General features: G+C 44.2%; 1 protein-coding gene across 4 annotated transcripts in view; it reads right to left on the bottom strand.

Annotated features, from left to right (window-relative positions):
* GALNT13 (polypeptide N-acetylgalactosaminyltransferase 13) overlaps positions 1 to 22,765 on the bottom strand; it is a 127,715-nt gene that overhangs the window by 9,658 nt on the left and 95,292 nt on the right. For all 4 annotated transcript variants that reach the window (XM_032189990.1, XM_032189988.1, XM_032189991.1 and 1 more), the window contains exons 10-12: positions 14,875 to 15,014; positions 12,332 to 12,430; positions 3,826 to 3,960 (exon numbers count right to left, since the gene is read on the bottom strand). In XM_032189990.1, the coding sequence (XP_032045881.1) occupies positions 3,826 to 3,960; positions 12,332 to 12,430; positions 14,875 to 15,014 (374 nt within the window). The remainder of the gene's footprint in view (positions 1 to 3,825; positions 3,961 to 12,331; positions 12,431 to 14,874; positions 15,015 to 22,765) is intronic.

The following is a 22,765-nucleotide window of genomic DNA, read 5'->3' as shown; positions in this document are numbered from 1 at the left end:
CCTCCAAGCTAAGTAACCTACCCATCTTTTCCATTTTTAAAACCATGCCTTTCTCTTCAATGACCTTTTTGCAGGGACATCCTGTGGCCATCTGCCAGCATTTAGTACCTCCTCAATCACAATTACTTTTGCTAATCAAAACATATCTAAAAGCAATAGTCTTTTTTTTTTTTTTTTCCAAATGACATCCAATCCTGCATTATTTATATAAGCCATAAAGACACCACTGTAATTATAACTCTTTAAGACATAATGCAATGCTTTCTGTTCGTTCCCATTTGATAGTTTCCCTGAAATGCAGTGATCAGCCGATTTAGAGCAGATAATACACGACAAGATACTGATAATGCTTCATCGTGATCTTTTGTACCATCAAAATACAATTTACAGGGGCAGACTTTTTTTTAAAGTTATCAGACACTTCTGAAAACCTCGCTGCCTCCCCATCTGTGCTGCTCAGTGACTCATTCCCAAGAGCAGATCTCCTGAACTCTTTCTTTAAACTCCTTACACTTCTGAACATTTCAATTCTCCTTCATTCCCTTTGGGATCTCTCTCTTTGTGCTTTCACTTCATGCTGCCTGCTGCACTGGAAAAGCTCGGGGTGAATCCTGCACCCATGAAAGCAAAGGCCCAGGGATGATGTAGGGGTCAGCAGCGAATTTCTGTCCTCTCTGCCAGCGTACCTCAATTCTCACCCCGAATACTGGGGGTCTTGTCCTCTCTTTCAGCAAGAGATTTTCAATTCTGCAAACCGACTGAGGCTTGATGGCTGTTTTCTTCCACTGTATCAGACAAAGTGTTCAGGGGTCCCAGCACTGGAGCTGGAGGAGGCTCCCAGGCTGCCAAGCACCAGATCGTGGCACTGGGACTGCAAGAGCCACTGCCCCCCACTGCACAGCACTGCCTTTGTCTCTGCAAATGACTGCATCCCAAGTCCGCATTAAAATGTACAAATTATTTAAGTTTTAAAAGCACTTTGCACAAATGTGGATACTTTTGGTGTCCAAATGAGAGAAGGGGCTTTCTGAATAGTTTGCTTCGAGCTAAATCTGAAAGCTTCACAAATGCATAGGAAATGTTTGAGATTTCCCCTTCTTATCACCATCATTAAATCTTCTTGGTTCTTTGTTTATTTTTGAAGACGTACAACTGCTAGGCATAGCCAAGGGAAACTGAGCATTACTGAGCTACAAATAAATACATGGAAAAGCCTTACTTCTCATGATTTATATATAGATATGCATTTAAATACCACAGTTTAAAATAAACTAGAACGTTATGATGCAAAAATTAATAAGAGTATGCAAATCAAACAGTATGTAAATTAAAAAAAAAAATCAGAAATGCCTCCTTTTAATGACTATTTGTGTCTCATTGTACTTCCAGCAAGTCTTGACTCCTGCATGCCTTTAGCAGGAGAAGGGATCCCCGCTGCCTGAACCATGGTGCAACACCCAGAAATCATCTCAGTTCAACTCCTGAGTACACAAATGTCAAAATGAGTGCGATTTGGCTGGAAAAAATGAATGGATACCAGCGATCAGGCAGCGTGGTGCAGCTGTTTCCCTGAATATACATACATAATGCAATCCTAATGCAGCCCCAGCCAGGGGCTCTGCAGAGCCAGCCCCGAGCCCCCTCCCCAGGCTCGCTTCTGTCCATGGTCCCCGTGCCTTGCCACCAGCACCCAGCATCTGTCCGTGCACCGACACGTGCAAGCAGCACCGACATCGCAGGGCAAGCTTGCAAGCTGAGCCTGAATGTTTGCAGGGTAAAATTATGTGTTAGCTGAACTATTCCTGGAAGCAAATAGGAAGGCACGCAGTGCAGCGGGCTGCGGTTTATACCCAGGAGAGGCAGCGAAGCAGCTGCCTCTGAGATACCTTACGTAAGATCTGAGCACAAAACTCAGCGTATTTCTTTTTTATGAGCTCCATCTAACGGTCGATGTCGTTTTTACACAGCTACAGAGAAATTTTCCACTGAGGGTCTATAATATTAAACTAAGAGAAGAAGATAGCAAGTTCCCAGAGTTAAAAAGTAAAGGAGAGCAAAATGGGTTGAAAGAAATCTATCTTTTCCTACAGAACAATGAAAGCAGCTGTTTCTGAGAAATGTTGCAAATAGTTCTTAAAAGACCATATGGACTTACAAGGCAGTACTGTTCTATCTGTGCAGTATTTTCTAGCTCTGCTGTCATGGAAATAAGCCAAAACGAAGTTGGTATTTTTAAGCTCAGAACAGCAGAGCTGCCTAACTGCGGGCATTGGGCGGCCAGCGCTAAAACTGCTCACTGTGGAAATCCATTTTTTGTAGTTTGTGCCCGAAATACCCAAAGAAAAGCAACTGGCAGTACAATTCCTTCTCAGGAGAGATTGCTGTCTATGCTGGTGGTAGTGGAAGGAGCATTTTGTGAGAAACCTTGTCCTGGGCTGTGTGCCCATCCATTGACCAACGCCTGGTACCTGCAGAAGTTGGTGGACGTGGTGCATGAGCACTCCCTGGGACTGCAGATCCTGGCCGAGGGCTGGCACACAGCTTGCCTCCCGTGCTGCGCCAAAAATTCAGTGTTTGTGCAACATTCCAAATTCATCCTTTAAGGTTTTTCTGAGATGAACTTGAAATAGGCCAACTGAATAGTCTGATAACCCGGTATTTTAGGGTGACTGACGCTGTTACTCTGGGAAACAGAGACCCATGCCCACCACTGGGATCCTGCTGTGCTACAGGCAGGAGTGAATTCTTGTGCTGGGTGTCAGCACGAGACCCAGCCCAAGCCTTCCTCACTTCCCTTTAAAGCGATCTAGCACTGGGCAAAAATCCACCACCATCTGCTGACAGGAATAAAACGAAGGAAGTTACATGATCTTAAATCCCCAGTGTTAATTGCTGGCATGAACAACCTCAAAAACACTTAAAATTACCAAAATAGTCACGCATTTTGTGTAAGAAGAAAAATCGTCTTCTTTACTGAAGAGAAGATTGGCTTAAATTCAGCTGTTAAAATCAAGAATGTCTCAAACCTTAGAAAGCATATTGCACCGCGGGGATAACCAGCATTGTCATTTCTCTACTTGGCAGTTCAGGGTTATGCAATGGCAGGCCTGTGTGCTTTTTTCCTTAATATAACATGTGAGAAAGGTCCTATCTGGAAAAAAAATGCTAATACCTTTGTGTGAACCTCACTGTGCAGAACTCACATTCACATTTTAAAGCAAAAACTTGAAATTACTTTGTTTTCATTTTCATCTGCTGTTTCCTGTTGCACTTAAAAATAATTAATTCCACCGTCAAATACTCAGATGCTCGCATGTATTTTCTATTAATTTTGCAATTTCTCCATAAGTCACCAAATTTCTACCACCTGCTCTACCTTTCAAAACCCAGAGAAAGCCACGTCCCATCCCACTGCAGTGCCCAGCTAAACAGGTGGCTGGTATACGGAAAATGATTAAACAGTTTAAAAATCCAGAGCCAAAAATCTTCAAGTGATGGAAGAAACACACTTGAGAAACTGTAACTTAGGAAAAAAAAAATCTCACTTTCTAGTTCATTTATATTAAAAAAAAAAAAAAGTTTCTTTAATTTTATTAGATGCATAGCAGTGGCAGCTACTAGAAAGGAGCTTTCTAAAGCAGCGAGTAGTTTGACCTTCTCACCCCTCTGAAGATAAAAGTTGTGGAAATATGTGAACACCAGTCAGTCAACAGCGTTATTTCTCACTCCTGAGTTTGCCCTACTGTGGGAGATCCCAGGGGCACAGGGACAAATTGAGTTTTCCTGTGAAAAACCCAGCCGGCCCCAGCCCCACAGCCCCGGTACCTCGGCGTCGTACTCCCAGAGCTGGTTCCCCCGCATGTGGTGGCACTTGAGCATGGTGACCGGGCCGTTCAGCCGCGACACGTCCAAGCACAAGTCGTCCGTGCGAATCTCTTTGTCAGCCGTGTAGGAAAATACCTGGAAAGAGAAATTGTCTGAGGTGACAAAGCGTCAGCAAAGCACGGTCCTAAATAATTGCTGGTTTGTAATATGCAAAATTTCTACTCCGGTGAAGAAAAATGACTTTCTTCTCCCAACACTGAGGTGGTGTCTTGCATTTCCTAAGAGTTTCATGCAAGGTTCTCTAATGGTGAGTCTGTCGTACATAAGAAAAGGAGTATCTTGTATAGGAAAAGAAATTTGATGAGACAGAAAGCCAGCAACCACTCAGCCTCCTGGGGAGATGCAAAGGAGAAACAGAGCTAAGACTTCATCAGAGAAGTTTTCAGCAGGATGCAATTTTTGAGCATGGCCTGCTTCACAGCTCTGCTGGCCAGCAGACCCCAGCATCTGGAGAATCGGAGCCTGCTCAAACTAAATGCTCCTCCTAGCACTGACCTGAACTTTCAGTACCTAGGGTTATCTATGTTAAAGACCGATGAGTGTATTTATAAAACCAGGAAATAAATGAAGGCACGAGAGAACCATCTGCCAACAAAATTCTATCAGACTAGTTTGGTAGAGCACCTACGTAAGTGGCCATGGTTTGGGAGCTGGAGAAGCCCCAAATAACTTTGACCGCAGATCCTTGACAACTTTAATCCACCGTGTGGTGTGCAGCCATCCCTCCTGTGTGCTCCTCACCAGCCCTGCAAGGAGCAAGGTCTGTCCCTTGGAGACAGTGAGGAGGGGGACTAAAATGTGGAGACCAAAGGAGGAGGGAGGAAAGGAAGGATGCAGGTAGGACCGCCAGTATTTACATTGAATTGCATGGCCTGCACACACTCAGCATCTCTGTGCTCCAAACCCACCGCTCAAAACCACCACAACGCTGGCTGCCACAGCACAAAAACTTCAAAAAATTCTTTTATTTGCAAAAAAGCAAATTATCTTTCCCTGTTCCATGTCCTCAGCACCAGGAGGCCAAGGAGCAGAGTCTCAGCCCCCCCATTACAAACTGCCTCTGCTGTGCTGCCAGCACCTCAGCACCACTGCAGCATCTCTGCACCTAAACAAGCAGAGAAATAGGAGAAAGTCTGCAGCTGATAAGACTGATAAATACCATGACAAATAGTGAGATTATGATGTCCCATTCAGGTTCTGATGAGTATAAACCTGTATGGAAACATACAGCTGAGAAACAGCGTTGTCAGCACCATGTAAAATGCTCACGTACGGAGCAATGCTTCAATTAGCAGAGGTAAAAGACACAGCTGAATACAACATCTGGACATACACAACAATTCCTTGCAATTTCACTGTTTCTGTAAAATCTATTCCTCTCGCAAAAGGCCTGCAGACTAATTAAAAGAGCCGAGGCTGAACTCTGAACCACGAGCACTGCAGTGCCCCAGGGAGTGTCTATCCATTGAGACTTTTGGTGAAAAAAATTAATTGTACTCAAGGAATAAGAATCAATCAGGCAGCAAATGACAACCTCAGCGCAGGAAGCTGAGGGCGGAGGATTCCGAGTCACTTGGAAACGTGACACTTGGCAGTGGTGGGCAGTGAAGATAATTCTCCCTAAATCACCTGTAGAATTTATCTACTGCATAAAGCAGCCGAGGGAATAGAGGCAAGTAATTTGAAGTTGGAGGTTCAGATAAATCATTTAGATCACGGAATACGAAACAAGCATGCAAAGAAAGCTGCGGAGCTGTCGGCTCACAGCAGCAAGACAAAGGTGGGAAAGCAATGGGCTGCTAAGATCAGCCGTCTTTCCATTTTTTGTTATTTCTTATTCACGACTCACCAGCGACTTGTCTGGATGAAAATCTAGGATCCACAGGTACAGTAAAGTACCAGCTGCCTTTTGCATTTATTCATCCAGCGATAAATCACTGATATCAAACCTGAGGTTCTCAAAGTGTTGCTTTCACTTAAAAACACGTTGGACACAGGCCAATACTCAGACAGGCTTCTCTCAAGAGGGAAGAGATTTTTAAATACCAAGCTATGAGTGCTCTGCTGAGATCATAATCTAAAGCACAGCATCTTTTGGAAGGAGGTGAGCTGGGTCTACATCAGAAATGCCAGTTAAGTGTTCACACGTGTTAGTGTTTAAATACACATTTCCCTTCCCTCCATTTTCTGTGTACAAAAGCAATTCCACGGCCTTTAAAAATATCATATGACTTCTCCTCTATTTTGCAAACATCAGCTTTGTCAGCGCTTGCCGATGTGCTGAGAGCTAACTACATGTACTACACATCTCATTTTTTTACCTCCCAGAAGTATTTAGGAAAGAAAACTTGTAGCTGAGGGCTAACCAAGGAAGAGACACGAGTATCATTTTGAAAAGGTTTCTTTGAAAGAGGTACAAGAGCAGTCCATGTTCGGGACCAACAGCAACATCTGAAGGTTTGGGAAAGAAATACTTATCTGTTTGTGAACTTCTCATTTACACCATCACCTGAAAATTCTTCTCAGAATAAAACACAGCAACATCAAAAGCAACTTTCTTCAATCATTCTTCATGACTTCAGAAACTCCACCTTCAGTACATTGTTTTGAATTATTATTATTTTCCGAATAATAAGCATGGAAGTCAAGAAATGGTAATTTGAGATACATTAATAAGTAACCTAAGTTAGGACAAAAATGCTATTGGTGCTCCTATTAGTCTGCAATATCTGCATCTATTGAAAAATATATACCTGTATGTTGGGAGAGGTATGTATCCCCCTAGACATAGTTCATTTCTAAGTAAAACATTCCCTGCTTTTCCCGTGGTGCTACTCATACCAAATGCAGCGCTCAGCATTCAGCTCCAATCTGTCACATCCTTACAAATAATCCTTGGTCAAAACTGGCGCAGGACCAGGCTGGGCAGAGAAAGATGCCATGTAGTTTAAATATTGAAGGCCTAGGTTAAAGCAACCATTAATCTGAAGCAGCTGTTCGACTCCCATGTTACCATAATCAATATCCAACACAAGAAGCATTTTGGGGGGCTTTGTTCATTCTTTTAAGCAATTTCAACCAAAAACCTTACTCATTGGTAAAATGCCAGAATTATTCACTTGCTGTCGTGTTCTAAGGGGAACAAAAAAAAATGGCCAAGTTTTCTTTTAATCTGAAAATCATTGATAACATTTGCAGCACAAAGTATTTTTCAGTTGAAATAGCAGAATTTGGTCGCAGGAATCTCTCATGTACTTCCACGTACACACTGTGCAGATAGTTTATCTTTTACCATGCTAATTATTAAGAGATTTATCCAGCAGCATTTATCCTGAAGCAACTTCTACTTTAATTTTCAACTTATTTGTGTTGTGTTTTTATACAGTAAACATATTTGCATCAGACACTTTCTTCTAGCCTCAGAGACATGGCAGATGTTTTCTTCTGTGCTTTATGGAAAGCAAATACTTGGATTTTGTAATGTATTTCCATTTGCCTCTTTCTTTTTCCTCTCTTCTTTGATAATTGCAATACACTGCTCCATTATATCTTTTGAAAGTATAAGCGATGTCTGAATTAACAATTACAGAAGATGGATTTGCAAAACATGCAGTCTTCAGAAAGAAAAATGAATGCTAATTAAGACAATGTAAAATTATCAGGCCACCATTTTACTAACATCCATATTAATTATAGATATAATTATATTAATGCCACCGTGTAAAAATAGCGGCTGAGGAACAATACGTCGCATCTTACCGCTAATTAAATAGTGTATTTCACACAACACATTGCAGGGTGAAACAGGAGAGCCCCTTGCCATGAGCCCAGCCTTCCACGGAGGTGCCGTGGGTGTGCAGGGCACGCTGCTGCTCAGGAGAGAAGCCCTTCTGCAGCGAGCCAGCCCATCCTCTGGAGACTTTGGGACTGGATGGGTCCGGCCCTATTTTAATTCCAGATGATGTAAGCAGCAGGCTTTAGTTTTTGGTACCGTAATGGCACCTGATATCTGAACAACCACCAAACCAACCTGCCCAGGCAGCGTGTCCCACCAGGGAGGTATAAACCTAACCTACAGGTGCTGTCTGCACGCGTGCCCAGCTCAGGGCACCAGAATAGCTCGCTGCTGTCTGTGGGGCTGCTCCTACGCTTGGAAGCAGTGACAACTTTTATCCCTAAAAAGCAGGTTAGGTGATGATCCTCGGTGGCATGAAAGCAACTCATCTCGTCCCACAGACAGTCACCTGCAGCAGTCGGTGGCATCAACACCATCAGGCCAGAATCGCCTTGCTCGCGTGGGAAAGCTCATGCAAAAATTATTCCGCTGCTCCCTCTGCCTCCAGCCACCACTGCCAAGAATTCATTTATCCTGGTGCTCGGGCCCACAGACCAAGACAACACTGTAATTACCACCAGCTATCATAGCCTGAAATCAGTACTTGCAGCTCCATTAAATGGTCCGAGCACGAAAGAATGAACAAAATCGCAGAAAAGAGTGCTGGCTGCCAGCGCCTGCTGGAGACAGGGACAGCCACAGCGGAGCTGTGCCGCAGGAAACAGCTTCCCAGGTTGCTAAGAAACTGCCTTTTTGTCACATTCAGAAGATGGCACTGGGAAAACACAGGTGGAATCACCCCTTTGTGTGAGCGGCAAACACAGCTTCCCCATACCGAGCCCTTTGTCCTCCACAAGGCAATCTTTTGTCCTTTCCTAACCGCTGTTACTGCACGGGGGTTTCAAGTGCATTCAGCAGTTTGCACAAAAACCGCAACAAAAGCTGACTTTTGGCTCCACGGGGGTGGCAGGGCTGTGGCTGGCTTGTTTGCTTTGTTGGCCTGGTTTTGTTTCTCAGGCTGCTGTCACTTCGTAATGGATGGCTCCCTACACATCGGAACACAAGCTGTTCGTGCAAAGCATTTCTCAAAGCCTTTCTGAGGCATCTCTTCCCCTTCCTCCCAAGCAGCATCCCCCCGAATTCCCGCTTCCTAGCAGGTACAGCCAGCGCTCCTCTCCTGCACCTTAGCTACCCAGGCTTCACTGCTGCGATTTATACATCCAGTGCTAGCTTTCCTCCATTCCCTGGGGACTATTTCTGCCAATTTAAAGAAGAAGCAATTCAGTTTTCACGTAGACTCTAAAAATAAGTCACTATTCTCATTCTGACTGCGTTAAACAAAAGATGCTGTTATTTAACAGCCAGGCACTGCTCCTTTGTTCCCTGTTAATCATAGTTATTATGATTGTGCTGGAGATCACCGAGAGCTCCGCTGTGCTGCACCCTGAGCAAATCCACGGTGTCAGACAGTTCCTGCCCAGAGGTTTATAACATCAGTACATAAGAATGATGTAAAGTCTGCAAGGGAAATCATCTATCAGCAAAACGGACTAGCCAAATATCAGAAATAATTAGTTTTGCTCACGATGGTTTTGTTTAGAGGACGAGAAGCTACACATAGATCAAAATCGGGGAAAACAGGAGATTGCCAAAGGTGAGAAAGGCAGGAAAAGCCAAGAAGGGCTGGCTAAGCTACCTCCCGGTAACCATTTAAGAAACCTAGCATTTATTCAAGATATTAAGTAAAATCAAAGCACTACACTCGTGAAACCTCTAACGGGCGCTGTGTTTACGCATGCAGTGCTCCCTGTACGGCCAGGCTGCAGGTGGCCGGTTTGGGACCCGCTGCAGAGCACTGCCAGCAGCACCAAGGGGCGCCCAGTTGTCACCGAGCTCAGTGCTTTGCTCGATTTTACTCATGCCCGGAGTGCTGTTAGGTGCACTGCTGAATGGCTGCAGCCACTGATAAATTATCCAACTAAAAATGTGAAGTATGACTGCTGCGTTTCCGTGTTTTCCATGGCCAAAGCAGGAGCTTTCACCACAAGGCTTACGCTCAGGGTTTGTGGTGCCCCTGCCTGCCAGGCACAAACATCTCTGTGTGATGTCCTCGGGAGGGAGGACTGCTGTGAAAGGGGACCCTCCCGATACAGGCAGCTCACACATTTCTACCTGTTCTCAGCAACAAGCAACCTACCGTAGTGTACAAAGAAATCCTTCCAGAGGGAGATTTTATGAAAACTTTCTAGATACTGCTACACGAAGTGCTCGCGTTTGAGAGGCGTTGAAAATACCTACGTTTACTGTGAATGGGAAAAATGAAAAATCTATGAAAAATCTGTGAAACAGAACAGTTTCTGAAAGACTCATAACTTAGAGCTAACTGGGGGAAAAAAAAACCTCTAACAAGCGTGGGCTTTTGTCTTTGTTTTTCTTTTTTTTTTTTTTAATTGTCAGTGAGTACTGAGCCTGAACTTTCTGTACCAGAAGGGAGTGGTGCTGGCCTTGCCTGCTTACTAAACCCTATAAAACACCACGCTCTTTCTGAGGGCAGCCTGCAGCAGCTGCCCCAGGCACGGTACCACTGAGCAAACCCCCAGTGGATGCAATTCCCCACTCACTCGAAATAGTTCCCGACAAAATGCTCCCAATTTGCGCAGAAAATGGCAAAAATCCCCCAGACCATCACTTCGGTGGGGCTCTGGCTGATGTGAAGCTTCTCGTTAAGGGAAATGCAGGACGATGGGGACTTGTTTGTAGCTTTTTCTGTTCTTCAGAAGGGGAGGGGATGGTGCCACAGCCCCTCGCTGCCCAGCACAGCCTTGATGCATGCAGGGGAACCTGCAGGGAAACCCATGTGGGATCCTGGGAGGGAACCTGCATGGGAACCCGTGTGGGAACCCACGTGGCCCCGGTGCCCTGGGACATGCGGGGTGGCTGCTGTGCTCAGCGCCCCGAACATCCCCGGGAGGAGATGCCATTGCCATGGCAACACAGCAAAAGGCTAACCATCGCCCCGTTGGGATGATTGCAGGCAGGAAAAACAGGAGCCTGCTTTGCCCAGTGCCAGGCCAGTGAATGGAATGAATTTCCTCTAAAATGCCACAAAGCCAGCAGCTCACCGTGCTGGGAGAGCGATGCATCGATGCCCAAACCTCATATTCTTGCCATTAAAGCCCTGCCCCGGCTGCAGCTGATTTGAAGGCAGGATCTTGAGGACATTTGCATTTATTTTCCATATAAAGCAAAGAAAACAGTTCTAAGATCACATTTTACTGCATTAGATTTTCAGTATTTATTTTGGGGGCTATCAGTACTCCTAACTCAGCCGTGACCCGGTGACTGGAACATGGCCATCAGAAATGCCCATGCCAACATAACGAGGAATCCTCCACTGCTCTGTAATCTCAAAACAATTCCTAAATGAGGGGCCTCACTCAATGAACACCATTTTTCTTTATTTTTTTTTAAAGATATTCATATTTTTAGAATCTTATTATCCTCAAGTCCTTTAAACCACTTTGGGAGCCATGAGATATTTGCCTGTGCCTCCAGCTGGATAGCACACATGCATCTTGCTCGGCTCTAACGAGCTAGGTATTATTTTTGCTTCATTTTCATTCTGAAGGAGTTTTGTTCCTCAGCTATTTTTGTAACCGTACAGCCCCCCCGCCCCCAGCATTTACATGACTTAGCTCAGCTCTAATTTCTCATTATAACAGAAGTTAATAGAGATAACTTTTAATGGGAGTTGTGTATGAGCTCTAACGCATGAATAATGTTCTGCACGTAGATCAGACTCCTTGCAAAACCTCCACCAGATCACAGATAGTGCTCCTTGGTCATGCAAACGCAGGGGAAGTGTCCCTGTGTCCCTTCCGAAGGTGTACACAGCCCATTTACCTGCGGATTTTGGTTGATGTGAGAAGTATAAAGGAGACTGGATCCATTTTTTCTTTTTCTTTTCTTTTCTTTTCTTTTTTTTTTTTTTATGGTGATTTGAGATATATTGGCATAGGAAGGCTCAGAAAGAAGAGTTTGGTTTACCATTGGTTAGGGATTCTTTAGGATCTGCACTCTAAATAAGAGGAATGAATTCAATGTCTTCACTCAGATACTTCTCTAGACCTACAAAAGCAGGACCTATGGACGTGAACCAGTATGTGTTCAAAATGGGCAGCTGTCACTTGAAACAGTGACTACCTGAGTACTCTTAAAGCTTTTAAGAAGCTCAAAATCTCAGAAGGTTTGGAACTTCCATCAATACATTTGCTAATTGCTGCAGTTCCTTTTTGTAGTGATGCAGCACAGCCACCTCTGCGCTGCGGTGCCCGAGGACCCACGTGGCTCCAGCATGAACACATCACAGGCGCCCAGCACAAACCCCCTGCCTGCAGCGACACGAGTGGCACTTGTTTCTGCAGAGGGAAAGGAGTGCTGACAGGTGAAACTGCAGCTCCTGCATTACTCCGGGAGAATTCTAACCAGTTTTTCCTTTTTATTTATTTATTTTTTTTTAAACTATTTTGCCCATGGTTACACAGCAGCAGATTGAAGCATTTACTGTACAAAAAATATTTCTTTAACATTTATCTTTTATTTCTTTTTTACCTGATTGCCTCCCATGCCATGGCAGTTGAAAATGCCCACTTTCTCATTTTCCTTGCGGCCCATGTTGTCTAAGCACTGGTTGGTGTCAACATTCCTGATCTGAAGAAAAAAAGAGAAGAAACGTTCCATAAAAAATGTATGTCTCTAAATGCCATATTTGCAGAAAAAAAATTACATAACTGTGAGCTGCAGGAAAAAGTACATTATCTATGCATTCAGCTAAATGAACGCATTTCAACTTGCAATTGGTAAATATGTCACACTCCCGAAAGAATATGAAATAATTACAAAAAGCATAATGAGTTTTTAAATTACATATTAAGTGAGAGGATGAACGGCATTCAAGCTGAATCTCTTCCAGTGCCTTGTGCTGTTTTGTTAACAGATGAAATATGCTTAGCAATGGAAAAGCAGTGCTTTGCCTAAGACACGAGTTTATATTTCTTTCCAGCAGGGCTGACCCTGTCCCCAGACAGACAAACAGCACGAGCAGTTCTCGTGTCTGACTCCTTCCGAGCAGGGGCTGCCGGGCAGCTCCTTGATGGAGCACCTTCTCCCTCCTCTGCTCTAACAGGTACGGAGCTGTCACCCACAGATAGTGCCAATGTTTGTCGATAAAACATTTTCCTCAGCCCAGACCTCTTGTAGGAGTGCTGCACAAACACGGGGCCCTGCTCCTTGCCACGGCCAACAGCACGCGGTGATCTTCTTGCTAATGGGAGGAAGGTCAAGACATGTCTTGGGCCTTGGTGTTTTGGCAAAACTGGTGTGAACTGTGCTCTGAAAATACACAATTGATTGGAATAATTGGACGTTATCCCAATCCTGAGCAGTGGGTAAATGAGAGAACTGCCCGAACTCCATCTTCGTTCTGGGAAGAAATGTTTGTTTCACATCTTACAGAGCTACTTCAATTTTCTCAAACTCATTTCCATGAAAAGCTGCAGTCAAGCCTCTTTTTCTTAAATCACCTTTTTGTCGAAATAGACAGTCAAGTGTTTTCATGAGAAAGGTAATTTTTTTTGCAATCCCTTGATTCATTAAAACAGAGGGCTAAAATGAAAAGTGACTTGAAAACTCCTCCATGATTATCATGTCTCAGCTTCACAAAATTATTGTCTTGCATTTACATTCTATTCCCTTACAACGTGATACGAGTAAAATACAAAAAAGCGTATTCAGCATTCACCGCATTTTGCCAAAAGCTTATGCCCTGTCTGAGGCATATTTTTGTTCATCTGGGAAACTCAAATCTAGCACAGTAACTGCATATGGGTTATGTTCTAACTGAAGGGAAAATTTAGTTGCAAAGGAAGACCTGGCAGTCTGCAGGATCTGCCTGGCAAGTCTCCGATGAAAAAGCTGCACCAGCCACCGAAGAACTTCAGTTCTGTACAGCTCCACACGGGAAATTTCATTTTAAAGTTGTGCACTTAGTTTATAAAAGCAACACTCATATTTCAATTCACTGCTGGGAGAGAGGAAAAGTACTCTGAGAATACACCTCAGATGTTTTTAAAATTCTCCATTACTGCTGATTAGGGGACTGGAGTTTTAGGTGTAAAAATCCACTTTACTGCTCAACTGGCAGGCGGCAGCTGCAATAGTCAAGCATGAGTTTTAATTCATAGATCCTGCCTGAATGCCTGTTTCCATAGAAACTGAGGCTGTGTTGTTAAAAATAAGGTGTTTTAATAACTATTGTATTACTTCCTCATACTTTTATTTTCCAGTCTGACAATATTGTACAAATCCTTATTATTTGACACTTGTTAGATGAGTTCTTTCCTTGCTGTAAACCCGTGTTTCACTTTATTTTGTCATAGTTAAACTCAAAACCCTACTGCGGCTTTTATTTTTCACTACAATTGCAAGTTTCAATAGCAAATTACTTTCCTGGATGCAATAAAGCCATTTGCTCCTTTGATTGCTATTCTATCAGTAGCTACCTTTAAATCAAAGCATTCAAGAGCTTTCAGAAGTCAGCTTAGATACAACTCAATAGAATATTTTTAACAGCAAATTATCTGAATTTTAAAGAGCCTTCGGTTCTTGGTAGTACTCAAATCATCAGATTATTAGCAATGTCTGTGATATTCAGCTCCAGGCAGCCTCGACTGAAAACACTATCAATGAACAAACACATTTAATTAAAAAAATAAAAAAAGAAGAGAAAAAGAAGGGGGGCAAAAAGAAGCTTACTTTCTATTCAACATATAAGTGATAAATGATGATGGAAAGCTTTTTCAACCATTCCACATTATTTAATCATTTGAAAATATTCATCACAAACCCTGTTTTTCCGACACGCAGCCCAGTTTAAAAGATGGATTTTTAATGGTGAACACTTTCATAACAGCAATACCCCTTAAAAAAGATTTAGCATATATATAATTTGCTCAAAATAAAAGGTGAATAAGACCCAGAGAATGCACACAAGCATTTTATTCCTTTCTCCAAAGCAACTTCACCTTCCCAGTGGTTCTGCAATGTGCACAGTGCACTTACTGCTTAATTCAGCATAATAAATGAGCGATTCCTACCTCGCCAAGAGAGTAGTAGCGCCTTGGGATCTGCGAGTCGGGGTAGATGTTTTCCAAGTACCACGAAAAGGGTTTACACTTCAGGTTTTCTCTTAGTGCTTTTCTGACCGACACATCGCCATAATCCACCTTAACAACACCTGAAATTGTTAAGAGACGTGATCAGTGTGGTTCCTGCAAAGCTACAAAGAAGGCATCACTGATCATTTTCCTTTTTTTTTTTTTTTTTTAAAAAATAATTCCTTCTTACCTGAAATTATAACACAGCGTTGGGTGAATACATGCACTGCTGCTACACCATAGATATTTACAAGCATTAAATAATTAATTTAGCAAGATTGAAACTCTTGAAAAAAAATACATTTTTTCTTTTTCTGATAAAAGCCAAGACCACTGAATTCCTTGATTCCTTTGTCTCCCAAGACATTAACCATTCAGGACCAAGGTTCAATTGTACGTAATCCAAGAATTTCAGACCAAATAGTGATTAGTTCAAGATCCCCTTTTAAAAATGCTGTACAGTGTTTGCCCACTTTGATGCTCACAGAAAGAAAACCCCGTCCGTGAACACCTTCATCCCCGTGGTCCCATAGCACACTGCCTGGACTTTTCCAGCTCCCTCTCCCGGGACCCTGCTGCTCCCTCCTGCAAGGTGCTGTGCCCCAGTAACAAACTGGGATCCCCGGCACCCTTCCTAGCACCCATCTCTGGGTGCCAGACCCGAGCCCAGCAGCATCCTGCTGCCACCAGCAAGGGGTGGTGCGAGGGCCACCCATAGGAAACATGGGTCACAGAGGGAGAAAAGGTAGCAGATGAGTCAGGGAGGGGGGAAATCAGCTGGGAAGCCCTCAGGGAGGCTGCAGTCTGCGTTCTAATTTAGAGCATATGGATTAGCAGAACATACGGTGCCGCTGAGACGGCAGCCAGACAAGGCACGTACTTACCTGCTGCTGTGTGTGTGCCCAGGGAAGTGGAAATGCACATGGGAGCACACAGGCAGGGCTGCATGTCCCAGACACTGGAGATGGCAGGAACGAGGCCAGAAATGGCCACATCAGACACAAACACCCCCCCTCTGACAGCCCGCATGCACCAGCACTGCCCACAGCACTTGCAGCCCGCAGCGAGCCAGCAGACACAGTGATGTGCCTTTCCTACAGCTCCTTGAAATAGGAACTGATTAGAAATAGGAAAATTAGAAGTAGGAAAATAGAAAATTAGAAATAGGCTAGAAACTCGTTACGTGGAGAAGAAACCCATCAGGTGTACCCGTTTAGTGCCAAAGTCAGTCCACCAATATACTCAGCTTCTTAACACTTTCTAGGTAGGATGCATGGCATGCAAATATCGCTGCCATTCCCACCCTATTTGCAGGTTTGTGTATGTGACTCTCAGAGGTTAACATACAAGTGAACCAGCAGCCTGCAACACCCCTCTCAAGACCAACACGCTCCAGGAACAGGACAGCGAAGGAAGGAGCTCAGCACAAAGCCACAACAACCAGTCTCCAGGGGCTTGCCACACGGTCACCTGGGGTCAGTAAGAAAGATAACCAGAAGCCAAAAGCATGTCAGATGCTCTATGTGGTCTGATTTAATCTAATTCTAGATGACTGATATCCGAGGAACTGTTATCCAAAGGGACAGTGAAGCCAAAGCTGCAGAAATGGTCCGCAAGCAGCCCAAAGGGGCTCGCTCCCCCCACCCGCGTGGGACCCAGCTCCCTGTGCCCCTGCACCCACTGCAGCACCCTTAGGGCTGGTGCCCAGAGCCCTGCTCCTGCTCTGTGCAGCACCAGGAATCAGCCCCTCTCGGGAGGCCCCCACTGTGCTGAGCTTTCAGGCTGAGAACACACGGGAAGGGTTTTACAGCCCTGATGTCCTGCACCGGGCTTCCAACTTACACCCAGCTTACGACTGCTTTACAACCACCTGCAGCGACCTCCACTGCTTCTTCAGCAGGGTTAGGCTTTTAGGAACAGTTCTTCAGCCTACTGGGCTTCACTTTGGACTATATTTAGCAAGGTGCTTATTTTTATTTTAAAGAAGCACTCTGCAGAGCTGCAGCGCATCCAGACTGAGTGCAGCGTTATTTTGGTTATAGCACGACTGCTTATTTCAGGCCACAGCAATAGTGCTCCATATAAATAGTTTCAGATCATAGTTTGAAAGGCACTACTAGATTTATATCTGAAATCCATGCTGCATTTCCATCATCTCCTACTTTCCAGTATCTGTGGGATCTTATTTTGAAACCTTTTTAGAGAATATCAGCTTATTCTGCTAGGAAGTCACACCCTAGCGCAGAAGATGATATCCATCTCTAAAGAAATTCAGTGCTCAACAGTAAAACCATTTATTGCTATTAACAAAAATTTAACTTACTCCACTCTTATCCATATTTAAATCACAGTAACTTAAATCGTAGTAACTTAAGGGACAGTGGAAAAGTGAAGACTTAAACTAGATTGCTAAACAAGTTCTGTCGGCAGGATTTCTGCAACTTGTACACATCTTTGTTTACAGGAAAAAAAAAAGACTTAATTTACATTTTCTTATGTTTTCAGGGCAAGCTTTTTTTGGGAAGGGGGAGTGGGGGCCTGTGAGTGCTGCCACTTGCAGAGGAAGAGGAGCGTGCTGCTGGCACGCGTGCTGCTCCGTCCTTACCCCTAATCAGGCTAATCATCCTTGCAGGAGGGCACTGGAGGGGTTAGGAGAAAAGCACTATCTGAGTTGCATGGCGCTTTGTACTGTGGGGATCTGATGAAGCTGAACACGAGGAAAAAGGATATTAACAGTGTTCTGGTCTGAGATCACAAACAACGCAGCCTTCCTCCCTCGCACACACACTTTGATACGCTGGTTGTAAACCCAATCAGAAATGCTGCCTCTCAATGAGAAACCCCGTGGGTTCACCAAACACCTTGTTTCTATTTGTCTCACATGGATTTCTAATTCCACAGTTGTTTCAGCCCTGGTGTTGCTGGAATAGAAAGCAATAAGCCTTTTTCCACTCAATCTGACTCAGCTTCATACCCAAGTTTTCTGTAATTAAACAAGCGGCAGCAAGACAAATTTGGGTTTTACACGTTAATGAAGCCTGGCAGTAAATACCGGGTGCCCTTGGTGGCTTTGGCATACCCACCGCAGTGGGGCAGTTTTATCCCCAGGCTCTTACACCTGGGATCCCACCAGACCTGGCCGCGTGCCCTGTAGTGGTGCCCAGGTCCCCAGCACCCAGGCACGAGTCCCCCCTCCCACATGGAGCCCTCCCTTCCCTTCCTCTCCACGGGTTCCTATAAAAAATTAAAAATACTCCCCACTACAACCCTAACACATTCTCCTTTCCCAACGCCCCTTCATTACAGCCATTCCTCATCTCATATGAACCAGGCAGACTTGTTTAGGTAGCACTCGGTCACGCTGCATGACGCCAGCCCCAACGCTCTGCTCTCGCTTCCAGCAAGGACCTAATTTGTATAGATCTCCAGTAAGCCCCTATAGCCCCTTCTGCTCAAATTAAACCAAGCCTTTAGGAATCAATACCTATTCGGTGTCATTACTTGCTAAATAATCGATGGGACTCAGAGGAAATATAAAAATAATTAATGACTAATAAGCCTGCTTACATTAAACTAAGAAAATGGAAGTGAAATGTTCTCGGATGCAAAAAAAGAAACAAAACATCACAAGAAGCCAAAGACGTTTAATGTGCAAAAGCAAACATCTCAGGAAAGAAGCAGGTTATATTAACAGACCGGCTGATGCGCTTCGAGTGGAACAAATTGAATGGCTGCAGAATTGCATTACACCTGCATTCTTTCCAATGGTCATGCCCTGTAAATTGGTATACAAGGACACAGTTTCAAAATTGGCTAAATGCACCATTTCTGCGTAACAAGACATTTATTCATGATGATAAAGATGAAAACTATTCACCGGAATGAAGTACAAACTTGCAGGACTGGAAATCATTTTCTTTCTGTAAGAATAACCCTTAGAAAACTCAATCCAAATGAGGCTTTTGCTGTCCTTTGCTGCCTTGAAAAGCCTAAGAGAAAACATTTCACTGAATCGATATTCCAGAGCATTCAAATGGAGAGCAATGGACCAGAGAAGCCAGTCCACACACGTCAGGCTGTAGTTCAGATCTGAAAGCCTGTGCTGCATTGCACAGCAGCCAGCCCGCTATCTGCAGTGCCCCCTTCAAACGACAAAGCTAAGGACCGAGCCTACCTGCAAACTCCACAGCTGGCACTGCTTTTATTTGACGATGCTTGCTTTTTTACTACCAACATTGTACTTGGAATTGTGTTATGCTTCACAGGGATAAACACGGCCAAGTGCTGAATTAAGTCTGCAGAAGCAGGATGCCTGGGGCACGTTACCGAGAAGCACTGAGAACCCTTGCAAGTCATTTTGGAAAAACACCTCTTTCTGCATCACTGTGGCTCAACCAGTGCCTGGGAGGACACTTGTCTGCAGCACGCTCTGCTGCCTTTTCCTTTTCCCCACTGCTGTTTTGCTGGCGTCAGAGGAGCCGTTCACCTCCTCCAGCTGCCCAGGGTGACAGCTGAACGCCAGGCAGCTCTGGCTGTGCTTTCCACGCTGCTTCCAACAGCTCAGAAAATAACACGTGATGCTGTACGCTTCCAAAATCCAGGGAATTCCGTTTTATACCTCTATCAAAAGCAGACATTCACTGGTAACAAATGCATTTTCTAATTAGCCAAAACATTAATGAAGTTGGCTCTGGAGTGCCTCGATGTCTTGTTTCTACTGCTAGGAAAACATGCATAACTCACCAAAAAGCGAAACAACCAAAAAACGTGCTAACTCAAAAAGCAAAGCTAAGAAAACACACCACCGACAAAATGCCTCTGTCTGAAAGGGTCTTGCATCAATTTGTAAGCAATTTAAGATAAATTGAGGCAGTTGTTTCATGCTATCAAACATGGCATGGAATGAAGATTCCGAGTTTTCCCATGGGAAACCACTACGGGTGGGCAGGCGGCCAGTGGCTGCTTCCCACACCCCACAGAGGCACCAGGCTCTGGTCATCCTTGCACCTCCTGTGCTCCATCACCGCCCCGCTGTTTGCTTTCTTCTGCTCTTTTTCTACATTAGTAACTTGCTATTTTGGTGAGTCTCGAACATGAAGTGCTCTTTGAAGAACATTATTATTTCTTGGACCTTTACCTTTGATCAATCCCAAGCAATGCTGGGGACAAACCCACTGCCAGGGCTGCACAGCCCGTGGGTACACAGGAGGCACTGGGCTGACCCAGCCGTCCTCAGCCCTCCCACAGCCTCAGTGCCTCCTCTCCTGTGTGTGCAGAACACTTTTGGGGGGATGTACACAGACAAGAGTAATTTTTTATGTGAATGGTTTAGAAACAGTGGATAACGCTATAAAGATGAGTATTGTGCAATGCAGTCGCTTCTAATCTATATAATGTGTTGTTGTTTTCTTTTTTCCAGAGAAGCTCAATAAGCAAGGACTATTATGAGTTGGGTATTCAATATCAGTGCCTGAAAAATTAACAGAAAGAACAAAGTAAAGGTATTTTTTGATGCAGCAGCAGCCGTACTGCTGCTGTCTGCATAAGGCCTGAACAAGATATCACAGAAGACGTTCGTGCATTTGGAGTCAAGGAACAGTTTTGGTGGTTATGAGGGCCTACATTCACTTTTGCCTCGGGCAGAATTCCTGCCTAGCCCACAGCCACGCCTGACCGATCAGGAGGATTTCCATCCCTCACACACGATGTGTGCAGCCCTACAGCTGCACTGACTGCACGATGAGGTCAAAGAAGGAACCCGGAGAGCCCCTTTGGTAATTGTGATGCTAGAAGAGTTGTAATATTTTTTGTACTTGCTTCCTTTTTCCTTCCCTCATTATTTTTACTCTGAGCAGGCTCAGTGCCCAGGCAGGCAGGCTCAGGGCGAGGTGGAACCACTCATCCCATACAGCTCCCTCCAACGGCTCCATCCCTGTGCCAGCACAGCCTGGTCCCAGCACATCGTGCACAAGGGCAGCACGCACCTCTCCCTTCGGCACCGTGACGCCACGGGTCAAATGAACTTATTTTGGAGTGACTGCTCTCGCAGCTCTGGCAGTCCTTTAGCACTAAAATGCTAAATCGGTAAGGGAAGAGTGAAAATGTTTATCAAGAGCTCTTACTTGCTAAATTGATACCGTCATTATCAGCCTAATTATACAATTACACTTGAAAGGAGGATTGCACATCATCTGCTGAGTAAATCTCGGTAAAACACAAGCACTTATCTTGTAATCCCAAATTAAAACTTTAAAGTACTATATTTAAATTCCCTATAATGCCTTAAATAAAGTGCATGAAAAATAATGTAACTTTGCATTTTAGCCTTAATAGACTAGCTAGTATTTGGGAATTGAATACTAACTGATTATTAAGACGATAAGTGGTTTAGCAATGCAGTGAGTGCACAGAGAACCCAAACTATTATGTGCATTATCTTTTTCAGCTGACTGTGCAAATGCAGGCCTATTCTGAGCATATAATTATTTCCGTTCAATGATTAGATACAGTATTTTAATGCATAAATTGACATAACTGCCTACATTTATAAATACACAGGCTGAGTGGAATGAGATATGCTGGAGCAGCTAGAAAAAGAAGTGAATAATGCTGCTAGGAATACTATGGCAGGTAACTGGAGCAAGCTGAGGAGGCACGTATGTGCAAATCTATTTGGGTATACACCTAAATATTTAGGTTTATACAAAACGATAAAATAAGATGTACATTTTGCATATGAGAAAGACAGACATTGGTAGTAGCAAAGAACTACCCAGAGTGTAACCTTGCACCCTCCAGTTACATCAATTACACTGATACTTTAATGAAAACCACGGAAAATAACACAAAACGGACTACTAAATATACTAACAGTGATGTGTTAGTATTAAGCTAATAGTTTTTTTTATTAGAGATGCCAAGGAGAGACTGATAGGGAGGGAACTGGTGAAAACATGAATAAGCAGCACCTTGCTTCGCCGCTTGGTGCTACGTTGGGGCACACTCTGCCTCCCTGGCGTGAGGTCAGCCATCCTGCTTTGGGGGTACTTTGTATTCCAAAGGAGGCAGGAAAGGGCATTTTCTGCATTCAGAAAACTGCACGGATTTGTACTGATTTAGGAGGAAAGTCTCCTCTGCTGGCTCAATCACCCGGCACCATTTTAACCCCGTCAGAAATGAGGCGGGTCTCAGAGTACCGCTGACAGCGATTTGAACGTGGGCCATATGTACGAAGCAGCTCCACTGTTTTTCAGAACAACTTAATCTATTTTCTTCTTCTCTAAGAAAGGGATTTCCTTTAATCCCTTTTGAAGTGTATCTAGTATTTCTGAGACTTTTTTTTTTAACTCTCCTGAATTGAGCTCTTACAGTTTTAGGCTGTAATCACTCTGCAGACTCATAGCTAGGCTCCTGCCAAGTAAAATTCAAAGCTCCTTGTCAAATGCAGTATTTCCACTAAAACAAAAAAGTGCTGCTTACTACAGCTATATTTTGGGATCTTTCAACCCAATGCCAGCTTCACTGAGCAGAGCTTTCGCAGCCCTGGGACCCCGCTGTAGGCAGAGAGCAGCCACTGCCCGCTGCCAAGCCAGCAGTGCCAGGACAAGAGCTCTGCTTCTCCCAGCACTGAGGCCCCAGCTCACTCCCTGCTTCCTGAGCCTCTGCCAGCATCACCCTGCCTGTCCTTCCAGCTCCCTGCCCTCTTACTTTCTTCGAGGAAGACGCCTCTCTCATCTTTTAGAACCAAAGCATAGCAGCACTAAAAAAAAAAAGAATTTCCTTCCCTAAGCACATGATGCACCTGTCCTTGCACATCTATAAAAATGCACCA

Source organism: Aythya fuligula, chromosome 6 (assembly GCF_009819795.1).
Source record: "Aythya fuligula isolate bAytFul2 chromosome 6, bAytFul2.pri, whole genome shotgun sequence".
Lineage (NCBI taxonomy): Eukaryota > Metazoa > Chordata > Aves > Anseriformes > Anatidae > Aythya > Aythya fuligula.
Note: the sequence above shows the minus strand (reverse complement) of the source record. Positions and strands in the feature narration are given on the sequence as shown.